The 12,539-nt window shown below is 44.5% G+C and overlaps 1 protein-coding gene across 7 annotated transcripts in view; it reads left to right on the forward strand.

Annotated features, from left to right (window-relative positions):
* The window catches only part of ano3 (anoctamin 3), a 111,428-nt gene that overhangs the window by 95,409 nt on the left and 3,480 nt on the right, over positions 1-12,539 (forward strand). For 6 of the 7 annotated variants that reach the window (XM_069181812.1, XM_069181813.1, XM_069181815.1 and 3 more), the window contains 12 exons: positions 5,014-5,096; positions 5,605-5,745; positions 6,221-6,385; positions 6,988-7,024; positions 7,124-7,235; positions 7,869-7,926; positions 8,715-8,812; positions 9,930-10,075; positions 10,367-10,519; positions 11,116-11,263; positions 11,577-11,657; positions 12,279-12,384. In XM_069181812.1, coding sequence (XP_069037913.1) covers positions 5,014-5,096; positions 5,605-5,745; positions 6,221-6,385; positions 6,988-7,024; positions 7,124-7,235; positions 7,869-7,926; positions 8,715-8,812; positions 9,930-10,075; positions 10,367-10,519; positions 11,116-11,263; positions 11,577-11,657; positions 12,279-12,384 — 1,328 coding nt within the window. The remainder of the gene's footprint in view (positions 1-5,013; positions 5,097-5,604; positions 5,746-6,220; positions 6,386-6,987; positions 7,025-7,123; positions 7,236-7,868; positions 7,927-8,714; positions 8,813-9,929; positions 10,076-10,366; positions 10,520-11,115; positions 11,264-11,576; positions 11,658-12,278; positions 12,385-12,539) is intronic. The other variant, XM_069181814.1, reaches the window with a different exon arrangement.

Here is a 12,539-nt window from a genome sequence, read left to right on the forward strand (position 1 = left end):
AGGATTTACACCAAAAATAGATTAAGCTAGCCACAATCTGAGAAAATAATAGTGTTTCTCAGACAGTCCCCAACTTTTTTTTACAGTTCAGTGGCCAGGTACAGTATATTTTATTTCCAGAATACTGTCAAAGAACATTTTATGTCTGTAGAAAAACGTTGTCACCTTTGACTAGCAGACTGAGACACATGTTGGTTGACATAAGGACTGCTGACAGTCCAATCTGAGTGCAATCAATTATATTTTAAAGCAGAATGACATACTTAATTTTGGTGTGGATGGGACCTTTTCCAATTTGATGGACGTTTAGGATACACTTTTTTAATATTGTTTTTCTGGTCATGTTTCCCATGCACAGATGTACCTTAATATATCAAGACTGAACAATGTAGTCTTTCACCAGTACAGGAAAAGTCAAATTCATAGCTACTGTGAATTTGCATGACACAGATATGTAAAAGCATGCACAGTGAGGTGTATCAGGCAGGAAATATCAGCTTTTTTCTGAATAGTACTGATTCGTTCAATGAGATTTTCCTGAATCGGTCAAACTAAGTCTAAGCAATTGGTTATGGCTGGATTCACTGTTTTTCAGACTTTTTATTTCTGTTTCTTAACTTACACCTAAACATTCAGAAATTTAATTTTTACTGTTTGCTTTTTTTGTTGTTTTGTTTCACATCCATTCATTTCCAGAGCACACAATACAAAAATTACTTCAATTTTCAGAAAAACACTTATTCTACTTAAGGGTGACTGCTGTGGCCGCTCGTACAGTACCATACATAGCAAGGCCAGAGAAAGGAACAATGTCCAGTAACCAGTCACACCTGGCCAGCAGGTCTCTGGAAAGTGTGAGGAAACCAAATCACCTGGAGAAAAGCCAGGGGTCCTTAATGAAAGAGAATCGGAAGACGGCGTGTCTCGCACGTGTGATCTAGACTCCAGAATGCACAAACTTGATTATTGAAAAGTGAACAACCTCAGTTTGCATCACTGCATGTGCTGTGCAGAACTCTTGACAGGTTTATTTTTTATCAACCATGTCCTCGTCCCTATTATCTTTCGCAGTTGTGATTTTAATGGAAAGTCGATGTGTTCGAATCATTGCAAAAGTTTTCCAAGCCTTTTCAATGAGGCCACCGTGTTGCAAAGACGTGAAATCCAGTAAGTGTTTCAACCCTGCCAATTCATGTAAAGCGCAGTAAGAAAGACAAGGAAGCTGTGATGCTGGATTTTCAGGTCCGATGCTTTTTCACAGCATGTGTTTAAAGACAGCTGCTATTAAATGTAATTTGTGAAATTCAAAACCTAAAGGGGTGTGTCTTCTTGTTAAGGCAGGGCATCCTTGTCTTGCTCCTGGGGCTGGATAGGTTAACTCTAACCCTAACCCCAGTGTCTCCTGGTATTTATTCCAGTGGTATTTATCAATTAGTAAATGTTTAAATCTCTTAATGAGATGAAAACACCAGATTTCCAGTTACTAAGTTATAAATTAAAACTGGGGTTCGACTAAGTAATTCTCAGCTAGAACACAGACCAGGAGAAACTGTGGTTAAGGTTTTGGAAGCTCTCCTTTGCCTTAGGAATGTTAGAAACTGTATTGCTCCCCACTGACTGGAGCCAATGCACAGCTAGCATGTATCTGTGCTGATTTTCTACCATACCTCTATCCCATACTAAGGTTCCACCTGAAGTCTCAGATGCATACAGTAGTGGGCCCTAATTATTTATTGGAACCAGTAAAGGTTCGTCCGATGCGAGAGAAGGAAAAAAACACGGTCTTTTGGCTGTGGAGCTTTCTTCGGATGTCACACCCAAAGAAGGCTCCTCAGCCGAAACATTGTGTTTCTGTTCTTCTCTTTTCAGCAGGGAATAAACCTTTACTTGTTCCTTGGCAGTTACACATGCTGAGGGAGCTCCCTACTTGACCTAATTATTTACATTAATTATTTAATTAACAGCATAGTTGTAATACTTTTAACCAAAGTGGTTTTATAAATATCTGCACTTACAGTGAAGAGAATATATGTATCCTACAGTACATGTGTAACTCTCTTATGCTTGTAGTCTCTGTTAATACATACTCTCCACCAAGCTTGTTAAACCAACACTTAGTGGTTGATAATGTCTTAAAATGTCACCTCTCAAGCAATGCCTACTTTTATACTGGGAAAGGAGACAATTCTTTTTATTATTATTATTATTTTTAATATTTCCTTTAACCCCTGTTGGTTTACGTATATGATACAAAAGTGCAGACACTTCCTGCAAAGACAAAAAAAAAGTTTTGTTGCTGGGAAACCAGAACAATGACCCCGCACCCTTGAGAACTTAAGAGAAAAGAATGCAAAACAGAAACACGGCACAGGACTGGAGTTTTAATCCTGATCTGTTTCAAACTCGTCTTTCAAGACCTTGTTTTCATGCCCTGGAAAATTCAGTCCCTCGGGTCATTTGCGGCCATTGATGTTGTTAAGGAGTGACGCACAGTGCTTGAAGTGTTTTGAAAGGCTTTGGTTAGCACAGGCAAATAAAAGTAATGCTGTTTTTTTTTTTGTTTTGGGGTTTAAAAATGGAAAACTATATAAAACTTTTACATGTTAATGGATACGTCTCGAGGGTTCGTTTATGGGGAATTTGTATCCTTAGCTGAGCTGCGCTGTGCAGCGTTGCGCATGTCATAGCAAGTGAATGACTCATGTTGACGTGACAGTACCGCCTGGGCCGTTAGAGGTGCATTCTGGGATTGGCTTCAGCTGTGACCTGCCATGGTGGAAGCACAGTGCAGTGATACAGTATGTTTGAGAGGACTGTAAAGCATGGAGAGGCACAGTGCACCACGAGCGAACCCTGACAAATCAAACCAAATTCATATTCAATGACAGTGAAAAGGATGTACATTAAAACTTAAAAAAGTGCCATCAGGAATCATCACCACTTTGAGGTAAATAGAGGTTATCCATGGGGCTAAGATCAAGTACTGTATGTGAAAAGATATCTTTCAGGTATAGGGTAATAATAAGAGCCCGAAGGGACCCTCATTACCCCCCACTGAAATGCAGCCCCCCTGTGTGTGATGTACTGTATAGCAGACAGTCTGCCCCGAAGCCTCACTGCACAACAGACCAGTGGGGGGAGTGAGAAATCTCTTCACCTGTTGGAGTGAAGTTTAGGGCGGCCAGACAGTACAAAGTCAGTGGAATCTAACCAGGATGCTAAGATTAACACCCCTACTCTTCTGGACACCCAAGGGATCTTTAATGCCCAAGCACAACAGACCTCAGTTTGATGTCTCACCTGAAGAACTGCACCTCCTGAAGTTTACAGTATAGTGTATAGTATAGTACGTACCACCTGCTGACCACTTACATTAGTAACCTGGTTTTATTTAGAGGTCTTCCATTCCAGTACAGCCCAGGCCAGGCCCTGCTTAGCTTCTGAGAGCCAATATGATCAGGCTACAATCCGGGAAGTATCAATTGTGACTGTGCCCACCAGGGGGCATAATATCCCATTTATTGCAGCAGGTACAGCCAGGTGCAGCATACAGCGATCCCAGAAACAGAAAGCACTCTCATCTTTCTACCACACACACTGATGCTAATCTTTTATAAAGTACCATGCAATTTACAACTCACAAAGAAAGGGAAAAAAACAACAACACTGAGAACAGACACAAAATGGAAAAACATATCGTAGCAAAGTTAAAAACAAGGCAACCTTTTTAAACATAGCTCAGTATAAAAATAGTGATGACATAAAACCTAACCACCATAGGCCTGATTAGGATAAGTGCTGGTGAGAAGCTGAAAGCTGTTTGTACATTGGTACATGTGGTGAAAATCCAGGGTTCAATAGTGTAGAAACCACAATATCAGTTACAGGCTTGTAAAAGTACAAAAATACCACGTGGATTTGCCATGGTAAACACCCATTAGGGAGTGCCATTAAAAACTGCACGCAAGCCTGCTGCACAGTTTATTATTCCTGCAGTGTGATTCCCTAATCTGTGCAGTAAGGGAGGTATTCGCGCCTTCTTATGGCCAAAACATTCACACTTGAACTTGAACTTCATTGCCGTATATAACCGGTACATGTACTGGTACAATGGAATTCTTACTTACAGAAAGTCTCTCGGTTCTTAAAACAAGTGTAAAAACACAAAGTGCAGACAGTGCATCAAGACAATATACAAACAAACAGTAGACAATGTACAAGTAAACAGTTTGAATGTAAACAATGCAGATGTGTAAACAGTGACTGGAGATGTGCAATAAATAAATACGAAATCGTAATGAGGTAGATGGTATAGGTGTGGTCCGAGGGGCATGGCCAAATGTGTTCGCCAATCGCACTGCTTGTGGATAGAAGCTATGGACCTTGTTTGTAGAAGGCATATTGTATCAATAATTGATAATTTTGTACTGATATGTCATCACAGCTGAAAGGGACTGACTAGGTGCTCTGCAGCTCATGATGTGTCTATATTCAGGTAATAGCTGACAGAATCAAGCCTTTAATGACAAATACAGCCGAGGTGAAAGTGCAGTAAGACAAGGAAGCAAGGTCTTCTAGACCTGCTACCAGACCAGTAAGGTTTTATGAAGTAGGAAAGGTTTCTCTAAATTGTAAAAAAAGAAAGACACAAGGAGGATCAGTTCATGGAAAAATATTTATCACCTCACTGCTCTACCAAATCCACAATGGGTCCCCAGAGTCCAGGGTTTTATCGGAGAATTAAGAAGCAATGTTATTAACAACTCTGGTTTCCCTTCAGTGATGCCTTGACGCCATAGTCTAAGCACACTAGAAATATGAATTTGCCAGTCGTACAGGTGTTCCAAAATCAGATTCAAGTGTACAGCAAGCTCACAGGAACACAGGCTGTGCGAACAGCGATCCAGCTGGGCGGATTAGCGCAACTCTTCCTGGAGGCTGCTGCTGTTGCAGGCTCAGTGCAATCCTTTTCACCGTCTCCCACTCACATGACCCCACATCCTCTCATCCCAGCCACCGTGTTCCTGGAATTCTGGAAGAGGAGGAGGGCCGAGCTCACCTACGACTGGGATCTGATTGACTGGGAAGAGGAGGAGGTGAGGCTGCCAATGAGGCAGGGGGCAGGGTCGTTTTTATACTGGATGACTTCACACCCAGAGCATGTTGGCTACCACGGTAGCCGCCCTCATGTTGTTTCAGAACCTTGGCCTTTTTAAACACTGGAAATGTGCAGGAAGGTGCTTTAGGACCTAGAATGGCTGAGGGTATAAAGTGCAGAAGACTCCATGTGTGCTTCTACAAGGTGCTCCACAAGTAAAATCAAGAAACTTAAGGCAAACAGCATGGTCATTAACTACCCAGCTCATGTCGTTGTACCCCGGAGGAATTGGGAGGCTGTGATGGCAGGCAGTGTCTTTTTCTTATTGAGCTCTAGATCAATGTGTCTTGTGATTGAGGGATTGAAGTGACAGTGAAGGCCACTCGCCTGAATGATCCTCATTGTCCTTCTCGAACACACGACCATGAGCAATGGCTTTTTGGGTTCCTCTGTGAACAAAACTTCTGTGGGTCTCTGCTCGCTAACCGTATGTGTATTTGTGTCAGGAGGAGTTGCGCCCCCAGTTTGAGGCCAAGTACTCCAAGGTGGAGAGGGTGAACCCCATCTCGGGCAAACCGGAGCCCTTCCAGCCCTTCACCGAGAAGCTGAGCCGGCTCATGGTGTCGGTATCGGGGATATTCTTCATGGTACGACACCCCTCGCCCCAGCCAGAGAGCAGAGATCAGGAAGACGCGTGAACGTGTTTACAGCACACGTCAGTATTGTTAGGATTGTTGGAATTCACCGAGTCCTGTCACAACAGAGTCATGCTGACTTAGGGTTTTCAGCATATGCAGTGTGAAACATCATCTAAAAGAAGCTTTCTCTTACTGTGAGTGGTTCTGGATAATGAGAGAATGCATAAGCCAGCTATAATTTCAATTAAAGATCCAGCTAAGTAATCAAGGGCTCAACCAGATCAGAAACTGGCAGAAGCAGTGGTCTGTGAAGGACCAGGACGGGGAACAACTGCTCCAGTGGACTCTTGCTTTTATTGCCAGTAAATCCTTTAGGTTTCGTGTTGCGGTATTTACTGATTTATTGAATTCGCTTCCTAAAAGAAGGGCTGGGAGTCCCCCAGCCCTCCTGTCTCAAACCTATCGCGCCTGGCTCTGTCCGCAGATCTCCCTGGTCCTGTCCGCCGTCTTCGCAGTGGTGGTGTTCCGTCTGGTGGCCATGGAGCAGTTTGTCTCCTTCCAGTGGGAGTTTGTGAAGAAGAACTGGCAGTTCGCCACCTCCGGGACAGGAGTCTGCATCAACTTCATGATCATCATGTCTCTCAATGTGGTGCATAGATTGCGGTCATCTGTTCTCATATAAAGAGACCAAGTTTGCGATTTCTGCATGTAGGGGATGTGTCATCTTGCGCAGGTCCCAGCCACACTGCCTTTTGGCAGATGGAGACACACAAGTAAAATAGGACTCCCATAATTGACAGTAAAAAAAAGTGAAAACTTGTCAAAGATGTCAGGAAAAGGAGAAGTTTGCTATTAAGGCCTAATGTTGCTGAAGGAATCGCAGTGACATGACATTAAGCTATTGATGTGATACATTTTTATGCTGGACATCTCTTTTGGTCCCCATTCAAGTTAAAACTGCAAGACCAAGAGAGGGACCAGAACAGCAGAGGGGAGTTTAATGTGTTAGAGCTACAAGAGGAATCAAGCGCTCTTGACCATCGCTGCCACAGCCTAGTTGTTTTACATTGATCAAGCAATCCAGTTCACCTTCTTGATTCTAGCAAATTTGTTGTTCCCAACGTCTTAACTGCATTAGCACCACACAAGGACAAATGTGTAAATCCATAACAATGACACATTTTGATTTGTCTGGCTTCGTTTTTAGTTTCTTTTCCCACACTAAATTCAATTATTTTTTCTTCTCTCAAGGTGTACGAGAAGGTAGCATACTTACTTACAAACTTAGGTAAGTAAGAACCACTTTAGCGTGACAACAGAAACTTTGGCCACAAGAACCATACTGCCTAAAACTGACCTGCTGCTTCTGCGGCTTGCCTGGTTTCAGAGCACCCTCGCACAGAGTCAGAGTGGGAAAACAGCTTTGCCCTCAAGATGTTTCTGTTCCAGTTTGTCAACTTAAACAGCTCCATCTTCTACATTGCCTTCTTCCTGGGAAGGTACTGCATCAGCCACACCTGTGATGTTTAATGCTGTAGCATGAGATGCATGATGGGAGACACAAATCTCCCTTTTAAAATGCTTTGTTTAGGCGTTTCCCATTACACACTTTTATTGTATTGAGCTTTAAACCACCAGCACTAGGGAAAATGGCCCCTCTTCTCATATCATGTGTAATCTTTTTTTTTTTAACACATCAATTTTCCTGCGGGATCAATAAAGTCTTATCTATCTAATCTGTGTTGCTGCAGCAGTTCACTATGGGTTAGAATAGTCAGACAGGGTTCTCTCAGCTTTCTGGCTTGCATTGAGAGACATGCTTTTCTTCCCCATCAGTGCTAACTCTCCTGATGGGCCCCTGTGTTAGCAGAGGACTCTGGGAGTTGTAGTTCTCCCCTGGCTCTCTTAGCCCCTCTGAAATGCCTCTGCCCTCTTGGGGTGTCGCAGTATGTAGAACTGATTTCAAAGCGCCTGATCAGCTTGTCTCCTGCATATGTTATCTCTAGTAGCGCTTGCTGGCAGCACATCAGGGTCATGCCGGTATGGGTTTCTCTCACCACTAATGTACTTGAGTTAAGAATCTGCTTGTTGGCATATTACCCTTGATAATGATCTCTCTGTCTGGTCCACAGGTTTGCAGGGAGACCAGGAAAGTACAACAAGCTGTTTAAGAGATGGAGACTGGAGGAGGTAATGGCACCCAGAAATTCAGCAATTCCATTAACTTGTGTCCATGTCGCTTCTTTGGTCAATATGCATTACTTAAGTTAATGAAACAAGGTAATGACCTCCAGAAAATGACCTCTTCAGATGTTATTTCAAAATACCCAACATAACAGTAAGCTAAATGTGAGAGATATGATTATCTTGACCCTCTGTCATACTTCAGAGTAATTATTTTTATGTTTCATTTATTAAACAAACTATTCATATCCTTTGAACCTTTAATGTTGAATTGTTCAATCTCAATTTTTCACTTGAAGTTCTTTCTTTTAATACCAACTGAAATAACTATTAGGTATTTTGTGATATTTGTCTTAATTATTATCAAGGATACCTGATCATCGTGGTTTTAAGCACGGCTTTTGTTCCAAATGCCCCTGTCATCACAGGCTCAGTTCTTGTCTGATTTCCATTTCTAGGTCTATGTTTTTGCATATCTTTATTGCTTTCTTCAGAATGAGTTTAGCTTCAGCTAGAACAGTAATGCTGATCAGGAGTATTTTTTGCTTTTTTATTGATTGTGGTTTGGAATGTCCTATGTGCTGTGATTTTATATGGGATATGTTCATACAGTCTCACAAGTGGAACACTTAACTCTTTAGAAATTGACCACCCTAGATGTCACTTTAAATCTACTGTATTCATGCACTCAGTAGGCACCAGAACTATTTGATTGATATTTTCTGATATGCTGCAAAAATCTTGTTGTGCTAATGACGTCTTGCTTTTAGATAATTATTATTTCTTTCTGTTAGTGTCATCCAAGTGGGTGCCTGATTGACCTGTGCATGCAGATGGGCATCATCATGGTTTTAAAACAGATCTGGAACAATTTCATGGAACTTGGTTATCCGTAAGTAACATGCCTCAGTGTCATGCTAATTGCAATCTTAACGATATTTCCTCTGTAGCAGATAAGAGATGTGGAAAAAAATGGCAGAGCACAGAAAAAGATGCCCAGAGAGTTAACACATGCTGGGGTATGAGCAGGTGCTCTGAACTAGCTGTGAGGCATACAGTAGGTCTGGGTTTGTTAGATATGGCGGTGCAATATTCTGGGCTGGTTCAGCTGCTGTTCGTCTTAAGGGCTTAGCTTCAGCCCACCTGTGTCCTGGTTTGCATCTGTAAAAGGCAGACAAACATGTTCCATAGTATAAGGAGGTACAGTAAATGCAGGTTCTGCAAGAAAGAGCTACCACAGCCATTGTCAGCCAGTGTGTGAAGCTTGACATGGAGTTTTAAACGTGAGCTTTGAGAAACATTCTCCACTCAAAACTCTGTACAGGTAATGGGGATCCCCTCCACCACCACCAGTGTGCAGCCCCACCTGGATGATGCTCCAGTACTCTCCCCACACACCAGCTCTCAGTGGGGAGGAGAGCAGAGTGATGGAGCCAGTTCAGAGAGGGGGGTTATTAGGAGGCCGTGATGGGTAAAGGCCTGGGGGAAATTGGGCCAGGACACTGGGGTAACACCTTTACTCTTTTCGAGAAATGTCCTGGGACTTTTATTGACCAGGGAGAGTCGGAGCATACTGGGGCATGAGGACCCACAGCCCACAGCATGAGCACTCCCTGTTGGTCCCACTAACACTCCTTCCAGCGCTAATCTGAACTTTCCCAGGAGGTCTCCAGTCCAGGTACTGACCAGGCACTCACCTGCTGCACTTCAGTGGGCTGCCAGCTGCTTAAACTGGCCTACCGTCCTGCCTCTCTATAAATATTGGCCATTATTCCTTTCTTCTCGCTGAAGGATACTGTAATTCCATGTGTTGCCCATGCAAATTCATCAATGTCCTGTCATCTGAATCTCCCAAAACCGCCGGTCTCAACAGACCATCTTGTCTCTTTCTCTCTTCATTTCTTTGAAGACCCTTAACACTGCCATACCCACACAACTTCACGTTTGGTGATGTACCAGAGCTCCTCCAGTGGGCTTTGAACGATGACCGCCCTGTTTCTCCCCTGCAGGCTGCTGCAGAACTGGTGGTCCCGTAGGAAGATCAAGAAAGGGGGTCAGCTCGTGCAGAACAAGGTTCTTCTGCCTCAGTGGGACAAGGACTGGAACCTGCAGCCCATGAATGCTCATGGCCTGATGGACGAGTATCTGGAGATGGGTAGGCCTTGCCGTGTGGACAGCCCGCATGAATCTGGGCTTGACCTACTGATGAGCCCATCAGTAATAACACAGAAAATGTGAACTGTAATGCATCACATTCATTCGTACTTTCCCCTTCAGTAAATCTGTTGTTTCTTCTGCATGTGCTTTAAACCGGAAGCTTTAAGGAATAAATGCCATCTCTTCGGTGTTTAAAGGCCCATATGCTTCCTTTGAAATTATCCTCTAAAATCAAATTTGGCAGAGCCAAGGGCTGAAGAAAGGTGTCTCTTCCCTCTCCTCCTCGCAGTGCTGCAGTTCGGCTTCACCACCATCTTCGTGGCCGCCTTCCCCCTGGCCCCCCTGCTGGCCCTGCTGAACAACATCATCGAGATCCGGCTGGACGCGTACAAGTTCGTCACCCAGTGGAGACGACCCATGCCAGCACGGGCAACAGACATAGGTCAGCCCTCCAGACCTGTCCGGCAAACTAGCAAGGGGTTGAGAGCTGTCGTTGGTCGGAGTGGATGTTATCCAGGGCTCTGGGGATAAAAGCCCTTCCCTTGTGAACAGTGCCATGGCATCTTCAATGGCCAGGTAGTCAGGATCTCAGTGGAGTGGAACCCCTCCTAAAGCACAATGTATCAAGTCAACATGTTGGGTTGGAAGATGGTCTGCCTGGGAGGGTGCCCCCTACTGGTGCTTCAAGACCACTTGCGGCAGCAGCCTGGTTTTCTCACCCCCAGCACTGAGACCTGATGAGCTCAGGCTAAAAGGTGGTAGCAGGTGCTATCAAGATGCTGGATGGAGGCAGGGTATTCGCTGGTAGGTGGGGTTTGTGATTGAATGAAACACACTCTGCGTTTCTTTGGGGTGACACCTTCCCGGATTCCTTAGGTTGGAATTTTAGGAATAATTTTCACTGATTCATTGAATTTTCATATTTAGAAGAAGGAATAACGCAATAACATTAGCTGGAGCAATGTGAATTTTCTGAAGGGCGTTTGTCGGGAGGCGGTAGCCCATATGGCTGCCCTGACAGCCCTGTCTCTCTGCCAGGTATCTGGTACGGCATCCTGGAAGGGATCGGCGTGCTCGCGGTGATCACCAACGCCTTCGTGATTGCCATCACCTCCGACTACATCCCACGCTTCGTCTATGCCTTCAAGTACGGCCCCTGCGTGGACAAAGGATACCGCAACGAAAAGTACGCCCCCTCTCGCCCTCCTTCACAAGACCTGACCTTTTTAATGCAGAGTCTTTCCACTCATGATGGTCTTTCTTTTATGTTTGGGTGTGTTTTTGTTTTTGTTTTTGTTTTAAATGCACTTTTTCTATATATTCTCATGTGCCAACTTCTCCAAGGTGACTTTCCGAGCGCGAAATGTGAGTTTAGACACATCAGTTCAATCGGTGAATCGATGGGTGGACTCTGTCACCTGGTTCCGGCAGGGGTAGGATTTTCTTTCCTGATGTCCACCATGTCGCCTTGCCCTGTGCTCTTGTGTGTCTCCTCCCAGGTGTTTGAGGGGCTATGTGAACAGCAGTCTGTCGGTGTTTGACATGGGCGAGATGGGCAATGGACAGACAGGGCCCTGCAGGTATGTCGATCTGTGTGTATCCCCTGCTTACATTCACAGGACTGTACAAACAGCACTTCTCACTCGGAGCTTTACAGATATTCATTAAAACCTAATTACATACTTAATCTTCATTACATTTTTGGGTTTCAAATATAGAAGACAGCACACTAGCTCAGGAGGTTAACAAGCTCTGTGATCATCAGTGGTTGCAGCAGATTGCTGGGGCCTTGGGTTCAATTATTGGGGCTCTGGCTGTATGGAGTTCACATGTTCTTACAGTGTTCATGTGGGTTTCCTCCAGACGCTGTTTTCCTCCCACAATCCAAAAACATACAGGTAGGTTAATTGGCTTCTAGGAAATTTGGCCCTGGTGTGAATGTGTGTGTCTGTATCAGTTTACACCCTGGGGTACAACAGGGGAACACCCTGTAAAGGTCTGGCACCCCATGTTGCGCCCGATGCATGCTGGGATAGGTGCTGGACAAAGCAGTTTGAAAATGGAAGAAGTAACGATGACATGCAGTTCACGTGAAACAGCACTGCGGCCCGCAGCTGATGAAGCAGGCGAACCGACAGCTGGACTGGGCTATGCGGTGTGGTCATGTGGACCAGTGATGGTGTCCTGCTCTCGGATTGCAGGTATCGAGACTACAGAGCCCCTCCGTGGAGCCTGGTGCCCTACGAGTTCACCCTGCAGTTCTGGCACGTGCTGGCCGCGCGGCTGGCCTTCATCATCGTCTTCGAGGTCAGGAATGTTGTCTTCTTCTCTGGTCTGAGCTAGAGCACACTCTCCAGGTGCAGCTCCCCAAAAAGAAAATGAAAGAAGTGTAGTCATTGCAGGGTGTCCCCACACATGTCCCAAGACAAGTGATCTGCTTGAGCCATTATTATTCATCTCTC

This window comes from Lepisosteus oculatus, chromosome 21 (assembly GCF_040954835.1).
Source record: "Lepisosteus oculatus isolate fLepOcu1 chromosome 21, fLepOcu1.hap2, whole genome shotgun sequence".
Taxonomy (NCBI): Eukaryota; Metazoa; Chordata; class Actinopteri; order Semionotiformes; family Lepisosteidae; genus Lepisosteus; species Lepisosteus oculatus.